The sequence below is a fragment of the Hyperoodon ampullatus genome, assembly GCF_949752795.1.
Source record: "Hyperoodon ampullatus genome assembly, chromosome: 1".
NCBI classification, from domain to species: Eukaryota; Metazoa; Chordata; class Mammalia; order Artiodactyla; family Ziphiidae; genus Hyperoodon; species Hyperoodon ampullatus.
The window spans coordinates 125741913-125763906 of record NC_136914.1 but is presented as its reverse complement, the minus strand read 5'-3'; the positions used below and the strand labels follow the sequence as shown (position 1 = coordinate 125763906).

Below are 21994 nucleotides of genomic sequence, written 5' to 3'. Positions count from 1 at the left end.
TGCGGGGGCCGGGGGCGCGGCCGGAAATGGGGGGCTCCAGTGCAGGCGGGAGGGGGGGCGCCGCCCGTCCAGGCCCGACCCTGAGGCGCAGTTAGGACGTGGGGGGGCGTACCGCGCGTACCAGTCATCGCTGAAAGCGTCACCCCAAATCACCGAGTGCCGCAGATGTGTTACTGGGGCCCTCCTCTGTGCCTCCTGTTTCCGTCCCCGGAGTTCGCAGCGTGGACAGGTGGTCCCTGTGCTGAAAATAATAATGCCTGAAGTACCTTTACTGAACGACTGCTCAGTCCGTTGGCTCTTCTCAAGTCGGGGGTGGTTCTTAAACCTTAAGCCTGATTTTCTCTGCACTAGGTTCGTCGTATCTGACTTTGGTTCTTGCGTGAATGCGGATGCTGACTGAGTCATTCAGGTAAATATTTAGTTTACTCTTCCTCAGAAATCTTACCATATTTATTTCTATTTTCTCAGGAAGAACAGGGAAAAGAGGCTGCTTAGCCGCGTGATGGCTTGGACATATTTACATCCATGTATTTTGAATTAAAAACTGAACTGCTGCTCTATAAAATACAACGTATTTTAAACCGTGTTATCTTTGGAAAAAATAGGATTTCCTTGTTAATTAGGTTTTCATTACTGTTGCATTGTTCTAAGTAATACCCTAATTGTTTATCTTCATCAGACTTTCCAGCTACAACTTTATCTTGTGATGTTTAGCTGTATCATCCTTTCAAAGATATAGTCGCCCTATTTGTGGTCTAATACTTGTTTTTTTTCCCCCCCCAGGAAAAATTATTATAGAGTCTAAAAATATCTTTCTCCCTTCTCTATGGACTTAACATAAAATTAGTTTTGTATGTATTTGGATTCATTTTCTAAATATCAACACCATAAAGCCTTATCAGTTACAAAAAATTTGGGTAGTTAAACCATGAGTTGTGGAAAGGAGTTTGTGGAAACGTTAAAAAAAATTGATTATCCCAAAGCTGATATTCTTAATGGGGAAGATTTTGACTGGTTGTTTGAGACTGTTGAAAATGAATCATTTTTGAAGTGGTTTTGTGGGAATGTGAGTGAACAGAACGTATTATCTGAAGAGGAATTGGAAGCTTTTAGCATTCTTCAGAAATCAGGCAAGCCTATCCTGGAAGGAGCAGCGTTGGATGAAGTTCTTAAAACCTGTAAAACTTCTGATTTGAAGACACCTACCCTGAATGACAGAGAGTTGGAGAAATTAGAGGATGAGGTTCAAACTCTGCAGAAATTAAAGAACCTGAAAATTCAGCGACGTAATAAATGCCAGTTGATGGCTTCAGTAACTAGCCACAAATCTCTGAGGTTAAATGCGAAAGGAGCAGCCAATAAAAAGCTGAAGCAGAGTCAACGAATTCTAAATGCTGCCAATACTAAGATCAGTAATGAGCTTCGCGCTCTTACTGATGGAGTTGCAAAATTACTGGTGTTCTTCAGACATTCGAATTTGGGTCAAGGGACAAATCCACTGGTGTTTTTATCTCAATTTTCATTGGAAAAATATCTAAGCCAAGAAGAGCAAAGCACAGCAGCATTAACCTTATATACCAAAAAACAGTTCTTTAAAGGTGTACATGAAGTAGTTGAAAGTTCAAACGAAGAAAATTTTCAACTTTTAGATATACAAGCATCCTCTATTTGTGATAATCAAGAAGTTCTTGAGGAGAGACGGCTAGAGATGGCTAGGCTGCAGCTGGCATATATTTGTGCTCAACATCAGTTAATTCACTTGAAAGCAAGAAATTTGAGCCTGAAGTCAAGTATAAAATGGGCAGAGGAGAATCTTCATAGCCTCACTAGCAAGGTAAACATGAGAAATGAGACTGAATTCATATTGAAATTGTTGTTGATAATGGAGTAATACTGATAGTAAAGTCTTTAGAAAGGGGGATATAATAAGGAATCACATTTTTTTATTTTCTGTTTGTTCAGTGTTTAGTTGTGATCTGTGTCATTGTTTCGTACAAATCTTCATAGTAGCCGAGGGCAGAAATAGTAATTATAACCCGACCACATTATCTAGCTTATTTTAAACAAAAGTACTTTTGCATTGTGTGTTGGTTCAGATACAGATGACCCTGACATTTCCTTTTTTATGATGAATGGGTAAAGAGCCTTATTGCTGTGTTACGGGTTTTCTGCCTTGTTTGCGCTGACCAGAGGATGGTGCTAATGAAGTTAGAGATCCAGTTCAGTGGATTGAAACCCTGATTCTTTTCTAAGAATGTATAGATGTATTATAGTTAGCCATCTGCACTCTTGGGAAGCTTGCTTTCTTGGTAATGTAACCACTAGATAGTTGAGTAAAAATAACAGCTTTTCTGAAGCTGAATACCTACAACTGACACAGACTTTGGAATGATGTGTGAAGTCCTGTTATTCTGTAGAAGTGCTGAAATCAACAGGCAGGCTGGGAGAATAGCTACTGAGATTATTTTAATTTTAAGAAAAACTTAAATAGTATACATTAGCATTCGGTGAGTAGTGTGATTTTTATCAAGACAGACATGACAAGATGTCTGTTTTGTGTCTGGACAAGATGTCCGTTACTGTGTCTAGTATTTTACATGGTAGTAATAGCATTAAAAGTTAGCAGTTCATGATGGCTTTACCCTTGGCTTAGTCTACACTTTTCTTTTTTAAACTGTGATTTTGGCTTCTGCTAATATGAAATAAGTTTTTATTAGTGAGTATGTTATCTGATAATCTAAAATGGAAAGTGAAAATAATTTTAAAACTATTTCAACTTTATACTTACAGTTTGAAATGTAATTGTTTTCTTTGTGTAGGCTCTTGGCAAAGATATTTTGGATGCTAAAATTTCTAGCTTGAACAGTGAGATTCTGAAACTTGAAGAACAAATCACTCATATAAAAGACAAAATTTTGCCTGCTGTGGTAAGAGAGAATGCCCAGTTATTGAATATGCCAGTTGTAAAGGGAGATTTCGATCTGCAGATTGCTAAACAAGACTATTACACAGCAAAACAAGAGTTAGTTTTAAATCAGTTGATAAAGCAAAAGGCATCATTTGAACTTGTACAATTATCATATGAAATTGAATTGAGAAGGCATTGGGACATATATCGTCAGCTTGAAAACTTGGTTCAAGAACTTAGTCAAAGTAATTTGATGCTCCACCACCAATTAGAAATGCTGACAGACCCATCTGTATCTCAGCAGATAAATCCAAGGAATACCATTGATACCAAGGATTATTCTACTCATAGGTAGGCTTCATTGTTTCTTTAGTGAATAATTATTTTTCCATTCGTTTTTGTAAAATACTAGAGCTTGAACTAAAATTGTGGATGTTTAAAGAATTCTTTGCACTCCATTTTTGGCCTTTGTATTCTTTTCTTCCACCTTTCTGTTATATTCTTATATGTTTTTCCTTTTTAATTCTTGCTCTCTTTTTCATTTATGTTAAATCTGGAAGTAGCTGGTTTAGAGGTGAGGTGGATGGGTTGGAGGATTGAAAATATACAAGGTCTTTTTTCATGTTTAGGCACTATTTATTGATAGATGTTTTTAGATTTGGGGCAGGAGTTTAACTTACAGCAGGAAGTTTGAATACAGCTGGGTGTATAGCAAGAATTGCAGAGCAGAGAATTGACTTCATGTGGAGAAGGCAGCAGTAGAGAGGAGAGAAGACTTCATTTTTGCGTCTAGTCAGGTGAATCAGCAAGACTGAATGCTAGCTTCCAGTCTTTTCTGGATGTCTAAGCAATTGATGGTATGGGGATACTGAAATTGGAGGGCTAAAGTAGTCAAAGGACTCAAAAATCTCGATCCTACTCCTGATTTTTCTCTAGGCTAGAAGAAAATCATCTAATACTTTGTGTTCTTATTAATGAAATGAAGGGCATGGATAGGGCTGCCTCACTGCACACTTTCAGAGGTGGCATTGACCTCATGATTCTGTGTAAATGGTGCCCCCTGGAATTGTGTAGTGACATTCCACAAGAACAGAATTAGCCTTAGGCTTGAATCTGTTTTAGGAAACCTGTTGCAACTTGTTAAAATAATTAATACATTTTAAAAAAAATTCTAAGAAAAAGAGCAGACACTTTTTGTCATAAATATGTAGAAGGTGCTGCCTCACATTTTCCCGTTAGTCTCGTAGGATATTTCTGCCATTAATGTTTGAAGTGTTAAAGTGACCTCATGGTTCATTAGGAATTTAATTTGTCAAGCAAATATGGACATGACTGGAGTAGCAAGTTTACTATTACTATTTACGTAGCTCTTTACTGTTTACTTTTTTAAACACTTTACGTTGTTTATATTTTCCGTTTTTCTCTTTTAAGTTTACCACAGTCCTTTAAAATTAGGTAGGTATTATGATGTGAAAATTAAGTCTCAGAGGTCGACTTGACTTAGGTCTCACATGGCAGCCAGAACTCAGATCTAGGTCTTCTGTTTCAAGTTCTTGCTGTTTCTACTACATCATAGTTGTGTTCTGTGAATTGTTTTCTAGGGAGGTATCTCTGAAACGTTTGTTTGAAGCAGGTTAATGGCAGTTAAAGTCAAAAAGAATTTTTTGTCTAAAACTTGGAAGATGGGAAAACTGGGGATTCAGATACAATAATTAGAATACATATTTCTGTAATGAGGTAGTATTTTAGTTGGAATGTTTTTAGTTGTTTGATTAATATTTATAGGTTGTTAGCTTTCCCCAAAGATGCCCCAATATATAGTGGATTATAATTTTGAAAACTGTACTGACTTGAGAATTTTTTTCTATAATTTTTAATCTTCACATTTTAGGCTTTATCAACTTTTAGAAGGAGAGAATAAGAAAAAAGAATTGTTTATAACCCATGGAAACCTGGAAGAAGTGGCTGAGAAATTAAAACAGGACGTTTCTTTGGTACAAGAGCAGTTAGCAGTATCTACTCAAGAGCATTCTTTCTTTCTGTCCAAACTAAATAATGATGTGGACATGCTTTGTGATGCTTTGTATCAAGGAGGAAATCAGCTTTTGCTTAGTGATCAGGTAGGTGCTTGCCATAGTAATTAAAAATACTTTAAAAAATAATGTTCAGGTCTTCCCTGGTGGCGCAGTGGTTGAGAGTCCGCCTGCTGATGCAGGGCACACGGGTTCGTGCCCAGGTCCAGGAGGATCCCACGTGCCGCGGAGCGGCTGGGCCCGTGGGCCATGGCCGCTGAGCCTGCGCGTCCGGAGCCTGTGCTCCGCGGCGGGAGAGGCCACAGCGGTGAGAGGCCCGCGTACTGCAAAAAAATAAAATAAAAGTAAAAATAAAAAAGTGTTCATTGTAAAAGATGCTAAAGAAAATGTTAACATGAGGAAAATATTACTCCATATCCCATTGCCCTAATAATAACATTTTTGTATCTCATTTTTATTCATATAAAAACATGTAAATATATTTTTCAGATAGTTTTGATCAGTGTACACAGAATTTTAAAAATTTATGAAATATTTCAGATGTAGAAGGATATGTAATGTTTATGCTAAGAATTAAGAAAAATAAAACCACCCCTGTATTTTTTTCACCTATCTTAGTAAATAGAGGTTTGCCCTTATATCTCTAAAATCCTGTGTACACTTAGTAATAGCGGGCTCCTCCTAATAGCATTCCCCTCTCTTCTTCAAGGAGTAACTACTACGCTTAATTTTGTCATTTGCTTTCTTTTATTTATAATACAGACCATGTGTTGTTTGGTTTTGTATGTTTCTGAACTTTATATAGATTGTATTCATGTATTCTTTAGTAACTTGCTTGTTTCTTAATATGATTTTGAGATTCATCCATGTTGATATTTGTAAAGCTATAGCTCATTTATAGTTTTCTCTTTTGTATAGTTAGTATTCTCTTATGTGAAATTCCACAATTATCTGTTCTGTTGACAGACATTTAGATTATTTCCAGTTTTTGCCGTTGTAGATCATACTGCTATGTATAGTCTTGTTGCATGTCTTATAGATGCTTGCCTACACACACACACACACGCACACTCACACTCACACATCACTCGCTGTCCCCTCACACAGGCGTGGAATTGCTAGATAACAGGTTCAGTTTTACAGTGTACATCAAACTGATTTCTAAAGGGGTTGTACCATATTGTACCAGCGGTGTTTAAGAGATGCTGTGTATCCATATCCTTTTCATCACATAGCACTGTCTGATTTATAATTTTCTCTCACTCTGTAGAGATGTAAAATAGCATCCCGTTGAGATTGTAATTTGCATTTCTCTGATGGTTAGGGAGGTTGAACCCCCTTTCAGTAGGAGTTATTTATGTATTTCAAATGCCAGTCCTTTGTCAGTGATGTGTGTTATGTATATTTGCTCCCTATTTGTGGCTTGTTTTTTTCTTTTTTACTGTTTCCTGTTAGTTTATTTTTGGCTTTTTTTTTTTTTTGAGATTTTAATGTCATGTCATTCATCACTCTTATGGTTTGCCCTTTTTTATATCTTGTGCAGGTTTGCCCTTAACATCATAATGATAGTCCCCTTTACTTTATCTTAAAGTTATGCTGTTCAAGTTCAGTTCTTTAATCCACCAGGAGTTTATTTTTGTGTGTGACATGAGAGGTAGAGTTCTCATTTTATTTTTATTTTTTCCCTATGAATAACCAAATTGTCCCATCACCATTTATTGAGGCATACAAATTGAAAATCAGTATCTTTCTGGTGAAGGGACCCTCTTACATTATGAGATAAAGGATCCTTAAATGCCTTCTGCCTTCATGTATGTTTTGTTAGATATTTTGGGCACCACCACTTCTGAACCATAAACTGGGTTCAAACTCTGTTTTTGGAGGACCCAGGTGGCTCCTGTCTGGGCTGTAATTCTAACCAAGGGCTCTTCCACCTCTGGCCATCTTGATCTTAAGATTGTTGGTGTCCTTTGAGTCCTTAGTTTATTATGAAGAGAGTCTCCTGTTTGATTTCCCACCTTCTGTGGACCTTGGACTTTGATTTTTCTCCCACTCATCTTGTGAGTCTCAGGAATCATGGATTCTGATTTTCCAATATTGGCAATTGAGTAAAGCACCTCCTGGGCTCCCTTACCAATCTGCATTGTTTTATGGACTTGTAGTTTCTTTTAATGTCTTGTTACCTCTTTGTTGCTTTTAGGAAGCTTTTGTTTTGTTTGACTCTTTAAGTACTTCATTTCACTTTTCACATTTTTTCCTATGGAAGAATTGACCTGAGTAACTAGCTTACTTTTCTTGAAATAAGAAGGCTTATGATTCGTTTTTTTAAGTAATTTTTTTTACTGTGGTAAAATACACAAAGTGTAAAATTTACAATTTTAACCACCTTAAAGTGTGCAATTCAGTGACATTAAATACATTCACAGTGTCATGCAACCATGACACCATACATTTCCAGAACTTTTTCCTCATCCCAAATGGGCCAATCTCTGTGCCTGTTAAATATTAACTCCCCATTACTCCTTTCCCCCATCCCTGGTAACTCTATTCCAGTTTCTGTCTCTTTGAATTTGCCTACTCTAGGTACTTCATATAAGTAGAATTGTATAATATTTGTCCTTTTGTGTTTGGCTTATTTTAGCATAATGTCCTTAAGTATCATCCATATTGATTGAGGTGTGAGAATTTTATTCCTTTTTGGGGCTGAGTATTCCATCGTGTGTATACATCACATTTTATCTGTTCATCTGTTTAATAGACACTTGGGTTGTTTACACCTTTTGGCTGTTTTGAATAATGCTGCTGTGAACATTGTTGTACAAGTATTTGAGTCCCTGTTTTCATTCCTTTTGGGTATATACCTAGGAGTGGATGCTGAGTCATGTGGTAAGTCTGTGTTTAACTTTCTGAGGAACTGCCGAACATTTCCACAGCAACTGCACCAGGGTTCCAGTTTCTCCATGTCCTCGCCTACACTTGTTATTTTCCCTTTTTAAATATATGTAACAGTCATCCTAATGGATGTGAAGTGATATTTGTGATTAGTTTTTTAAAGTCTCCTATTAGTGATTTTTATCTTCTTGATCTTTTAAACAAGTATGTAGAAATCCCATGATGGTGGATTTGAAAATTTCTCCTTGTAGTTCTGTCATTTTTTTCTTTATATTTGAGTTTATTTTATAAGTTACATCCAAATTTAAAATCGCAGTGAATTATTCTGGTAGACTTAAATTGCAGTGAATTGAACCATTGAGCATTATATAATGACCCTGTGTTGTGTTTTTTGTCTTAATATTCTCTTGTCTGATATTAATATTCCTATGCTATCTTTCTTTTGGTTAGTATTTGCAAGGTGGATGCTTTTTTCCTTTACTTAATGTAGCTTTCATGTTCTTCCTTTATACTTAGCATTATGAAATAAACATTTCCATGCTAAACGATTTTAATTTTTAATGTTTTAATACTCTTGATTTAATTACTGTGTCATAATTTGTGTAACCAGTCCACCATTTTCGAGTATTTTGATAGTCTTCATTTTTTTCTTTTGTTTGCTCTTGAATGAGATCATGTATATCTTGTGTATATAGCTTTTTACTGTTGGATACTTTTTTTTTTGATACATTCATTTGGATGAACTCTTAGAAGTAGAATTATTGGATTTCTTGGGTATACACATTGTTTTTTGGCCTTTGATACTGCCATATTGCTTTTCAAAGGAGTTGTACCTACTTACAATGCCACCAGCACTATTAAATGTCTGCTAGACACCACTTATCATATGATACACCATAATTTCATGAATTTCTAAGAAAGAAAAAACTTTTTCAGTTAAACTGACACAGTACTTCCTTATTTAGAATTTTTATTTCATGCCTATTAGAAGATACCTTTTAGGTGTGGGTACGCATAGGTTTTTATCATATCACTTTTGAATATACATTAAAAGGGAAAAAGCCAACTAAAATGGTTAAGGTGTTTCTAAAGCTTCACATTTAGTGTCCACTTCTATGTTATTTCTTGACTCAAAGTACTTTTAATATTTTTCCACATTATACATCAAGAATGTTGGTGATAGCAGAAAACTTAATAACCTGATTTTAAAATGGGCTAAGGACTGGAATAGACATTTCTCCACAGAAGAAATACAGGTGGCCAACAGGTTTATGAGTAGATGTTAGATTATCTAATTATCAGGGAAATGCAAATCAGAACCACAGTGAGATAACACCTTATGCCTGTTAGGATGACTGTTAACAAAAACCAAAAGACTAGGATTGGTGAGGATGTGGGGAAATTGGAACCCTTGTACATTTTTGGTGGACATGCAAAATTGTGCAGCTGCTGTGGAAAACAGTATGGAATTTCCTCAAAAATTTTAAAAATAGAACTACTGTTATGATCCTGTAATCCTACTTCTGGGTATATATCCAAAGGAAATGAAAACAGGATATTAAGGAGATGTCTGCACTCACATGTTCATTGCAGCACTTACTCATAATAGCTAAGCTGTGGAAACAACCTAAAAGTCCATCAGTGGAGGAATGGATAAAGAAAATATAGTATACACATACAATGGAATATTATTCAGCCTTAGAAAAAGAGAACTGCAAAATGCCACAACATGGGTGAACCTTGAGGAGATTATGCTAAGTGAAATAAGCCAGTCACGAAGAAATAGTGCATGATTCCACTTATATGAGCTATCTAAAATAGATTTATTAGAAGCACAGAGTAGAATGGTGGTTGCCAGGGATGGGAAGTTGTTGATCAACAGGTATAAAGTTTCAGTTATGCAAAATGAACAAGTTCTAGCAATCTGCTATACAACATTGTGCCTGTAGTTAACAATACCGTGTTGTACTCCTGAATTTAAGAGGGGAGATCTCATGTTACGTGTTCTTACAGTAATATAAAATTAAAAAAAAAAAATTGGTGAGGGAATTCCTTGGCGGTCCAGTGGTTAGGACTCGGCGCTTCCACTTCAGGCAGCACAGGTTCAGTCCCTGGTTGGGAGAACTAAGATCCTGCAAGCCTTGTGGCATGGCAAAAGTAAAATATTGGTGATAAAGTGCTTCTAATGAGTGTCTGGTCAATAACAGTTACATGATGCTCTTGATTGTACAGTGCATGTTGATTTCAGTTATATTAAAATGTGAAAGATTCCATCCTAGAATCACTAAAATATGGTGATTTCACTATAATGTCATTGGGTATCATTATTTAATGTTTTTCTCTATCCCAGTGAGGTATAAAGTATCATCCATATTAATTTTAACTTGGATTTTTATTAATGAAGTTGAATATTTTTCAGTATTTGTAGGAGTATTATTTTAGTAACTGTTAAGGTCTTTCGTACTGAAATTAAAGGTTAGATATTTCTCATTGTATTCAAGTTTACCGAGTTTTTCCTCAAAGAGAGACTGCTTAATGTGGATATTACTTGATTTTTTTTTTTTTTTTTGCTGTATGCGGGCCTCTCACTGCTGTGGCCTCTCCCGTTACGGAGCACAGGCTCCGGACGCGCAGGCTCAGCGGCCACGGCCCACGGGCCCAGCCGCTCTGCAGCATGTGGGATCTTCCCGGACCGGGGCATGAACCCGTGTCCCCTGCCTCGGCAGGCAGACTCTCAACCACTGCGCCACCAGGGAAGCCCTGATTTTTTTTTTTTTAATGTAGTTAGTTTAAGAAATACTCGCTGGAACTGGCATTTATGACAGGTGTGAAGCTGTTATTCATGAACTTGTACGTTAGAATCACCTAGGAGCCTGTTGAAATGTAGCTTCTGGCCCTGTTGCAGAGTGATTCAGTCTGGAATGAGGTGCAGGAAACTATTCTTAACAAACTCTCCCAGGTGATTACCATGCTGTGGACCATGCTGAGAAGGTTGAGGTGTAGTTACAGCTACAGATTTTCTGAGAACCTCTTTGGTAATACTGGCTGAAAAATTATAGGAGTAGAATACATGACTAGAAAGCCATGGAAACGTGTTAATAAACTGCTTTTAATGTTAAGAAGTGAAGAATTTCAATTATTAAATGTGAAGGGTCCAGCATGTCTAGGTTTTTGAGAAGAATTACATGGTAAGCCAGGATTGTTGAATGTCACATATAGTTCCATCTTCTGTAACAATGTGAAAAAAGAAAAATGAGATTTTTGTTAAGGTAATTCTTTTATATTGGTAATTGCTTCATTTCAAGGTTTTCTCAGTACCTGTGATGTCTAGAGTAAACAGCTTAGGCTAAAACAAGGTTTGATTACTTAAGCAGAATGTAAGTTCCAGGAAGGAAATGGTGCTCATTCTTCTATTTGTAGACTCTAAAACAGTGCTTGGTGCGTGGTGGGCATTCAGTAATATTTGAATGTATGAATATGCAGAACAGTTTACATATCAAGTACTCTTCAGGGAGTAGGAGTTTGCTTTGAATCACTTAAAATTGCCTATAGGAAGTTGTTGCAATGGATCTTATCAATACATAGACTTTTTATTAATCCTGCTATGGATTTTTTTTTTTTTTTTGACCGGGGCCCGTGGCATGTGGAATCTTTTTTTTTTTTTTTTTTTTTTGGTTTTTTTTTTTTTTTTTGCGGTACGCAGGCCTCTCACTGTTGTGGCCTCTTCCGTTGCGGAGCACAGGCTCCGGACGTGCAGGCTCAGCGGCCACGGCTCATGGGCCCAGCCCCTCCGTGGCATGTGGGATCTTCCCGGACCGGGGCACGAACCCGTGTCCCCTGCATCGGCAGGCGGACTCTCAACCACTGCGCCACCGGGGAAGCCCGGCATGTGGAATCTTAATTCCCCGACCAAGGATGGACCCCCCGCACCCGCTGCAGTGGAAGCTCGGGGTCTTAACCACTGGACCACCAGGGAAGTACCCCCTGCTATGGATTTTTTTTTTTTTTTTTTTTTTTTGCAGTACGCGGGCCTCTCACTGTTGTGGCCTCTCCCGTTGCGGAGCACAGGCTCCGGACGCACAGGCTCAGCGGCCATGGCTCACGGGCCGAGCCGCTCCGCGGCATGTGGGATCTTCCCGGACCGGGGCACGAACCCGTGTCCCCTGCATCGGCAGGCGGACTCTCAACCACTGTGCCACCAGGGAAGCCCTGGATTTTTAATTGAGGTTCATTTATTGTTGAGATTGTGGGAATAATCATTATATCATTTAGATTCCTCTTTTGTAAATTACATTTTAAATTTATAATTGGTAGTATGAATAGAGCTCTTGAATTAAAACATTACTATTTTCCTTTTAGGAGTTAATGGAGCAGTTTCATCAAGTTGAATCTCAACTAAATAAGCTAAATCATCTTCTTACTGATATTCTTGCTGATGTGAAGACAAAAAGAAAAATTTTGGCATCTAATAAACTGCATCAAATGGAAAGAGAATTATATGTATATTTTTTAAAAGATGAAGATTATCTGAAAGATATTGTGGAGAATTTAGAAAACCAGTCAAAGATTAAGGCTGTTGGTCTTGAAGATTGAAAATGAAATCTTTACTGCACGTGCTGTGTTTTAATATTTTATATATTAGGAGGAGAATATAGCTAATAAACACTGAAAATTCTAAATTCGAGGTCAATGGAGCATTTCATTTAATGAATTCAAGTATTATATCAATTTGGTTTATTATATGTTTGTTCAAAGTACCAGTGCTTTTTATGACTTGAACATTTACTTGGTGGCACTTAGTCCTGGTAACTTTTAAGTTACAGGGAAAAAGCATTATTATATAATGCAGATATTTTTTACAGAGTTAATTGTATCTCATTTTTTTTAGAGATAGAAATTTCTGCTGTTAAATATTTTAAAAATTTGTAGGACTTTGAATCAGCATTGTTAAAGCTGTAGACCTTAATAAATGGAATAGTTAAGTCCCCTCATGTTTGTCTATGAAGTAAAATTCTGCCACTCAAACTGTATTCACCCATAATTCCCTGCTGTAGACTTCGAGACTATTTTAATGTTCCTGCTTGTACCACAAAGAATGTCAAGTCTCCATTGGCCACTGCTCATTTTAGCGGTTGGGTCCTAGGGATTCAACGTATCTGCAGGACAGATCTCAGTAGTGCTTTGACTTCAGTCTGCCTTACATATAATGAATGTCTTTCAAAATGAAATTTCAAAATTCCATAGAAGTGGTTGCTCAGATGATGTATAACACTATTTTAATCAATTTCTTAGGAGTGAAAATACCTAAGTGTTGGATTCTGTTGGTTGGGATACAAGTGTAGTATTTGGACAATTAGAAATTATTTTAAGAGTTGAGGTAAAATAATTTGAAGTAGCTTATTTATCAGTTATTACATCAAATGGTGCTTGAGTGCCTGGTTTATATGTGACCTCTGTCACATACTAAGTAAGCTTTATGGAGAAAAGAGAAGATTTAGACACTACTTTCAAGAAATATTACTGCTCCAAAAATGTATTACCTGCTTGTAATGTGGAATGCCTGTCTAAAAACTTCACATTTTAGGTGATCTTTATGGAGTTTTTTAGCTATAACCATCAGAAAATGGGTATGCTTAGGTGACATATGGGCCTTGACAATTTTGAACAAATATGTTTTGCTAATTATTGTATTTGTACGTTTTTCAAATTTTGTATTTGTTAAGTAGATCTTAATATGCTTGAAAAATTTGTAGCAATACGTTTTGCCTAAGATTTTGTTATTAACTCCTCACAGGTGACCTTTGTTTGTTCCTGTTTTTCCCTCTGCCCTACCTTGGAATTGAGAATTTACTTGAAATTTTTCTCCTCTCCAGTAGCGTAGGAAAATGTCACCTGGTTTTCTGGTTCATGAAACAGCAAATTCTGTTTAGATTAGTGCCAAATACGTTAGATGTATTACCAGCTACTCAATGATTTGTACTGTCCCTTCTAGACCTTCACCTGCTCAGCCCAGGGGACCAGTACAGCCCAGCAGTGCAAGTGAAAGGATGTTAGGTTATGTGTCTGTCATAATAACCCAAGTCAGTTAAAAATAATTTTTATGTTACTAGATCTGTATGTTTGAAGATTATAATAGCCATTTGTTTCAAACCTCAGGAAGTAGGAAATATTTGAGTAGATTGCTTGCTTCAAGATTGGAGATATGTTCTTTACTTTGTTGTCTATTTACCATAATACCCAGTTGAGCCTCTAAATGTTTCACTTTCTTCTTACTATCTTATCTATATTATGGGGACAATTAATACCTATTTCTTGTAGTGGTGAATATAGTAATTTTTATGAATGTCTCTACGTAAAAATTTTTACATGACTTGTTTCTTTTTTTGAAGTCTCAAAATTAATATATGGGTATTATGTTTATCTTATGTTTAGGATTTTATGAAAATGGAAAATTACGAGGCATTTGTAGGCTTTGACCTCTGTAAGATACCACTCTCCAGTGTTGCTCAGAAGATTATGTCTGCTATGCATTCAGGTGATTTAGTGGAGTCTAAGAATTGGAGAGAGAGTGAAAAGAGTGAGTAATTTTTATGAACCTTCATATTTTTTGTTACCTTGAGTCTTAATTATTCTTAAGACTAAGTTTTGAAAATCATTGACCTTAAAAATGAAAGAGTTACTGTACCAGCAAAGATGGGTCTACTCGAGAATAGCAGAGAATTGCAATTTGGGACAAGCATGCCATACAAAGGACAAAGGCAAGTCTAACAAAGGAGAGGAACATTATTTTATAGAGAAAAAGGTGGATGTTGACAGGGGTTGTTTTGAATCACAGTCCATTGGAGAAAAGTGAGAGTTCAAAGTGCTGGTGGTTTCTGGCTGAGTTGCTGGGGAAGTGGTTTTCTTGTAGGAGATGCCCTGTACATCTTTTCCTGTGGGGACCTGTAGTTGATGATTCTTTCCTGTTGATTCTTCCTCCTGCTGACTTTGAGTGGTACTGCATGAGAGCTCCCCCTTCTGGCCTCCCAACTCCATTTTAGTGAGCCGCCTTATTAATTTTCACAAAACGAAATGTAGCAGTTTTTCTATAGAACTTTTTATTGCGTAGGGAAGTTCCTGCCTACAAACAGTCCAGCTTCCCCTTGTTTTACTCTCATTCAGTGATGACTGAGCTTCTGCTCACTAAATTTTATATTCTCTTAGCCCTTATTGCTTTGAAAATGTGATACTCTCTTCGTTGTTTCAGGCATTTCTGCCAAACATTCCCTTAGAATCTGGATCAGCTGTTTAAGTAACTTCAGAAGAGATGGGCTCTTTCATAGTGCTGGTTTCTAAACCCTTAGCTCTCAGGTCATTGAACCTGTATTTGCTTATTTGTGGTGGACAAGAGAAGTGTTCTGGACAGTATGTGTATTATACCGCTGTAGAAATGTATAAACTGTTACATGACAAATCAGTGGATCTGTGTACATATGTTTATGACATATGATATAATAGTAAAAGCAGTGACATATGCTCACAAGTGTGACTGAAATGGTTGGAATACCAGGTGTGTTTTTTTGTTTTGTTTTGTTTTACTAGCAAAGCAGTTTTTATTTTAAATTGTAAGTCTGGACCAATAATTTGTTTTTCTCTTCTACAGAGTAGGTTATAAGTGAATGAGATATAATTAATTATATTGAGATGAAATAATTGAGAAGTATTAACAAATAGTGCAAAAGCTGTTACAAATGCAGTTTGTTGATTAAGATACAGTAACGCTTAACATTTAAGTCTATTCATATTCAGGCATCTGTTGCCCTTGTTATGGAAGTCAATAATGAAGAGTAAGAATTTTGGGGTATGGATTACATACCTAGCAATTGATAGTGTTTTAGGGGGAGTGTTGGTGCTGGGGGAAGTAGTAAAGAAAGTTAACATCAAACATCAAAGAGCCGGGACTTCCCTAGTGGCACAGTGGTGAAGAATCCGCCTGCCAGTGCAGGGGACATGGATTCGATCCCTGGTCTGGGAAGATCCCACATGCCGTGGAGCAACTAGGCCCATGTTCCACAACTGCTGAACGCACGTGCCACAACTACTGAAGCCCACGTGCCTAGAGCTTGTGCTCTGCAACAAGAGAAGCCACTGCAATGAATAGCCCGTGCACCGCAACGAAGAGTAGCCCCCGCTCGCCACAACTAGAGAAAGCCCGCATGCAGCAACGAAGATGAAGACCCAACAAGGCCAAAAATAAATAAATTAATTAATTTAAAAAAAATCAAAGAGCCTTCTCCTTTATTCTGTATACTTGCTTTCCAAAATAAAAGAGCAGTGTGCACTTGACAGAGTTCAAAATATACTTACCTTCAAAAACTGATAAAATAGGGGCTTCCCTGGTGGCGCAGTGGTTAGTCTGCCCTGCCGATGCAGGGGACATGGGTTCGTGCCCCGGTCTGGGAAGATCCCACATGCCGCGGAGTGGCTAGGCCCATGAGCCATGGCCGCTGAGCCTGCGCGTCCGGAGCCTGTGCTTCGCAACGGGAGAGGCCACGACAGTGAGAGGCCTGCGTACTGCAAAAAAAAAAAACAACCTGATAAAATGCCTCTGGAAGCAGTAATGTGAGTCTCTGTTGAGAAAAATTTATGGCAGTCAGCCCCTGTCATGAACTGTCTTGTCATGCTCTTAAAATACCCTCTTAATAAATTTATGAAAACTAGGATTTTGAGAAGATAAGGTATTTTCTGTCAAGTGTTCTTGGATTTGGAAAAAGTGGAATTTTCACAAAGATTCTATCTTCCTGTGTCACACTCTTACTATGAACTTAGTGAGTTAAAACAACACACATTTGTTACCTCATAGTTGCTGTGGGTCAGGAGCCTGGGAACAGCTTAGCTGGGTCCTCTGCAGGGCTGCAGTGCAGGTGCCAGTCAGGGCTGGGGGCTCATCTGAGGCTCGAAATGGGAAGCATTTGCTTGTAAGCTCACGGTTGTGGGCAGAGTTCAGCCCCTTGTAGGCTCTTGGACTGAGGGTCTCGGTTCTTGGTGATGGTTGGCTAGAAGCCACCCTCAGTTCATTTCCACATGATTCTCTCCATAGGCAGCTTTACATTATTGCAGCTTTTTCAAAGCCGGCAAGAGTGTGTCCCTGGCAAGACTGACATTACATTCCTATGTAAGGTAATCACATTCTGTCACTGTTGCTGTATTCTTTTGGTTAGAAGTAAGTCCCACCCACACTCAAGGGGTTACACAAGGGCATGAATACTAGAAGGCAGGGGTCGTGGGACCACCTTAGAGTCTGTCTGCCACACGGTCCCACCAGTTTTATTCTTATTTCATATAAATCTGAGTTATAAAGTTGGATTGCTGGTGGGTTGTTGGTGAATGAATGATGCTGAACCTGAATTGATTCCCAGACTCTTGTCCCATGCTGAGCTGTTATGTCAAATCCTTCTCTCTTATAAATAAAATCGTAAATCAGCATTTCATTTCTGAAAGCCCATTTCATACCAGATAAATAGTGAAATTGAACTGAGAAATCAATGGAAATAAACTACAAATATTTGCTTTTACAAAAATGTATTAAGTAAAACCAAACAATGTTATATGTCACTTAGGGATCTAATTTTCTGATCTGCTAGACTGACTGACGTATACACACCCAGTAAGAATTGGACAGTGTGTATCTTCTTGCAGCAAGGTTGGTCTTTATTTAAAAACCCTTTGCTGTGAAAAGAAGATGCAAAAACTTAAATACAACTTAATGAGTTAATATAAAGAGGACATCATGTAACTACCACGTACATTGCCAATCTCTCAAAATTTCCTTCTCAAAACTCTTCCTGCTCAAAGGTAACCATTATGCTGACTTTCATGGCAGCCACTTCCCACTTCCTAATCATATGAGGGAGCTTTACATTGCTCCAAAGGCCTTTTTGGCAGAGATTACTTGTCCGCCACACCAGAGTCCATCCATCCGCCTTGGAGGCATGCCAGCAGATGACGTGGCTCAGTGTCCTTGCAGCCAGGTGTGGCCAAGTGGCAGGTTCCTGTCAGCAGGGTGTGCTGTTGCCAGGGCAGTCCCAAAGACACCTAACTTGCTTCCCAGCTGGCCTCTTTCCTTCCATCCAGTTGGAATCTGAAATGACTCCTTTCCAACCTACAAATGATAAAGTGCCCTAGAGGACTGTGGACCAACTGGAGGGACCCCGGGTCCAGAGTGACTTCATGAAACAGCTGCTCCACCAGCTGAGACCACTCACCTCAGAACAAGAGAGAAATAAACTTTTGTGGTTTATTTTATTTTATTATTTATTTTTATTTTTTTCGGTACGCGGGCTTCTCACTGTTGTGGCCTCTCCCGTTGCGGAGCACAGGCTCCGGACGCGCAGGCTCAGCGGCCATGGCTCACGGGCCCAGCCACTCCGTGGCATGTGGGATCTTCCCGGACCGGGGCACGAACCCGCGTCCCCTGCATCGGCAGGTGGACTCTCAACCACTGCGCCACCAGGGAAGCCCACTTTTGTGGTTTAAACCATTGTATGGGTGGGTCTTTTGTGACTGTGGCTTAGCTTTTTACCTTAACTCTTACACCTTTAAACTAGATTCAGAATTGGGTTCATCTGACTTGAATTTACATTGTCATTCTAGTATTTAGTAATGCCACTGAAAGTCTTTGGGAGATACTGGGGGAGGAAGATTTTTCAGGGTGATTTCAAGGTTGTCAGCTGGCCTGGTGCTATGTATAACATGCATTTGATTAAGCACATGTTTATTAGACTACATCTCTGTATTTTGCTTAAGTACCTATAGAAATCAAATAACGTTTTCTAGTACACATTTATCCAAAATTGTTTTTAACTTAATAGAGCTTAGGGGTGAATATGGTTTTTTTCTAGTAAAATAAGAATAGTTTTATAGACATTACATATTTTTCTTTAAAAGGCCATTTTATTTAATTAATTTATTTAATTTTTGGCTGCGTTGGGTCTTCATTGCCGCACGTGGACTTTCTCTAGTTGTGGCGAGCAGGGGCTTGTTGTGGAGCATGGGCTCTAGGCACACGGGCTTCAGCAGTTGTGGCACGTGGGCTCAGTAGTTGTAGCCCGTGGGGTCTAGAGCGCAGGCTCAGTAGTTGTGGCGCACGGGCTTAGTTGCTCCACGGCATGTGAGATCTTCCCAGACCAGGGCTCGAACCCATGTCCCCTGCATTGGCAGGCGGATTCTTAACCACTGCGCCACCAGGGAAGCCCAAACATTACAAATTAATACAGGTGTTAGGCTCCTCAAGGTAAATATTTGTCAAAATCCAATTCATTAATGTGAAGTGTGTCTTTAGTCCCACCATCTAGTGGAAATCTTTGCAATTTCAAGGACAGATAACATAAAGCTAAACGACAAAATATATTTATTTTGATTATATTCATTCTAATCAAGAATAATGTGGATAAACATTTTTATTTCTATCAAATAAACATAAAATCCTTATGTCCAGTCACTTAGCAAACCCTGCCAGGTGTTGTATTCCAATTCCCACCACTCTAATTCAAGCCTTCGTTCCTTCTCACTTGAAAATTTGCAGAAGTTTTCTAATTGCTGTTTGCCGTCAGTTTATTGCCACTTTGCTCCTGCCTTTGCACTGTTGCTGGGATTAGCTCAGCTCTTGTCCTTGCTGTCTGCAGAATTTATCTGTAGAAACATCCCCATGTGTTCCTACAATGCAGCCTGGCCCTTGCCTGCCCTTTAAGTCTTAATGTCCCATCACTTTCCTTCTCTTTATGCCCCATTCAGATTTTTTAAAATTAATTAATTTTACAGCAGGTCCTTTTTGATTATCTGTTTTAAATACAGCAGTGTGTACATGTCAATCCCAAGCTCCCAATCTATCTCTCCCCCCCCACCCTTCCCCCCTGGTACCCAAGGCAATCTACAGACTCAATGCAATCCCTGTCAAATTACCAATGGCATTTTTCACAGAACTAGATCAAAAAATCTTAAAATTTGTATGGAGACACAAAAGACCCTGAATAGCCAAAGCAATCTTGAGAAAGAAAAACTCAGCTGGAGGAATCAGGCTCCCTGACTTTGGACTATGCTACAGAGCTACAGTCATCAAAACAGTATGGTACTGGCACAAAAACAGAAATATAGATCAAAGGAACAGGATAGAAGGCCCAGAAATAAACCATGCACCTGTGGTCAATCTATGACAGAGGAGGCAAGACTATACAGTGGAGGAAAGATAGTGTCTTCAATAGATGGTGCTGGGAAAACTGGGCAGCTACATGTAAAAGGATGAAACTAGAATATTCTTCAACACCATACACAAAAATAAACTCAAAGTGGATTAAAGACCTAAATGTAAGACTAGATACTATAAAACTTAGAGGAAAACATAGGCAGGACACCCTTTAACATAAACTATGGCAATATCTTTTCTGATCCTTCTCTCAAGAGTAATGGAAATAAAAACAAAAATAAACAAATGGGACCTAATTAAACTCAGGAGCTTTTGCACAGCAAAGGAAGCCACAAACAAAACAAAAAGACAACCCACAGAATGGGAGAAAATGTTTGCAAATGATGCGACCAACAAGGGATTAGTTCCCGTTCAGATTTGACTCTAACTTCCAAACATGCGTCGTTTCCTGACTTCATCCTCTGCTTACCTTTTCTTTCTCTCCTTCGTACACGACTCTGAGTGGTGAAATCAGCATTTTACAAATTTCTGCTCAAATGATACTTCGTTACCAGAATGCATTATTGGAAGTAAACTGCATTTGATTCATTTGCAACTCAGTTTAGAGAATTTCCTGTGTTGTAGTTTGGGGTTATTTGCATAATGCTTTAACTCTTGGTATGTTTTGAGCTTTTTGAAGGCAGGCAAAGGTGGTCTCATCTTTGATGCTGCCACAGGTGTGTTGATCTGTGAATTCAGCTCTTACCGATTTGTAAAAGCTTTCTACAGACATATAAAACATATATGAAGGACTACTATTTCATTATTTATGTTGTATTTTCCTCAACATTTTGGGGAGTCTTTTTTTGTTTGTACTACTTCAGAAAAAGTTTTTTTGTTGTTTTTTAAACAGAAAAACCAAAAACAAAGTCCATAATCCCACATTAAAAAAAAATTGGGGGTGGGGGACTTCTCTGGTGGCGCAGTGGTTAAGAATCCACCTGCCAATGCAGGGGACATGGGTTCAAGCCCTGGTCCGGGAAGATCCCACATGCTGCGGAGCAACTAAACCTGTGTGCTGCAACTACTGAGCCTGCACTCTAGAGCCCACGAACCACAACTACTGAGCCCGCGTGCCACAACTACTGAAGCCCGCATGCCTGGAGCCTGCACTCCACAACAAGAGAAGCCACCACAGTGAGAAGCCCGTGCACTGCAACAAAGAGCCCCCACTCGCTGCAACTAGAGAAAGCCCACACGCAGCAATGGAGACCCAAAGCAGCCAAAAATAAATAAATTTATTAAAAAAAATTTTTTTTTTTTACATATTCACACACACACACACACACAGTGAAAGGGTTTATATGTACATTGTTTTCTTAGTTCAGGCTTTTTGTTTGTTGAAACATCTCCCCTTATTGCTTCCCCGTGTTAACAACTTAGCGTATGCCTTTTATGTTTTTGTTTTCATGATAGTAATTATAGCTTGTGTGTGTGTGGCTATGTTGTGCCACCCAGACCTCCGCCTCCTTGGATGGGATTGGCTGAGGGCTTTGTTGCAACTGTATCACATTTGAGCTTCCACTCCCTCAGTCCTTCTGCTCCCCAAGAGCGTCCCCAAATAAACGTTTGCAGGAAAATCTCAGTCTGGTCCCCAGGGAACTTGATCTGTGCAGTGGGTGCCAGTAGTGGTCTGAGAAAGCAGACATGGCATTTTGGAATTGGTCACCCTTAGGTGGGCTGGCACTGATGACTTCATCACAAGTTCTAGGTGAAATACGGATGGCAGCGGTGCAGTTAAAACTTTTACTAGAGGTGGCTGGTCTGGCATACCAGTGCAAGCAGCTGTGCAAGCTGCTGGGCAATACTATGTATTTGAAAAGAATAGGGCAATGGAAGAGAATGGCGTGGGTGGCTGTGGCTGGGTCCTTTGGAAAAAGACAAAGGCCAAGGGTGGTTAATTAGCAATTAAAGGGTAAATGTGATAGCCAGAGGGCTCAC

At 38.7% G+C, this 21994-nt stretch overlaps 2 protein-coding genes across 2 annotated transcripts in view; both read left to right on the top strand.

Moving 5' to 3' along the window:
• Window positions 1-928: 928 nt before the first annotated feature.
• Window positions 929-12491, top strand: HAUS3 (HAUS augmin like complex subunit 3; the record flags this gene model as incomplete). Its single annotated transcript, XM_079705307.1, has 4 exons — window positions 929-1834; window positions 2820-3259; window positions 4800-5028; window positions 12193-12491. 4 exons carry the CDS (start codon window positions 929-931, stop codon window positions 12424-12426), a joined length of 1809 nt encoding a protein of 602 aa, XP_079561433.1. The 3' UTR covers window positions 12427-12491.
• Window positions 12492-14271: 1780 nt separating this feature from the next.
• Window positions 14272-21994, top strand: part of POLN (DNA polymerase nu) — a gene marked incomplete at both ends in the record, with an annotated part of 171109 nt that continues 163386 nt past the window's right edge. The window contains one exon of the mRNA XM_079702093.1: window positions 14272-14410. Within this exon, the coding sequence (XP_079558219.1) occupies window positions 14272-14410 (139 nt within the window). The remainder of the gene's footprint in view (window positions 14411-21994) is intronic.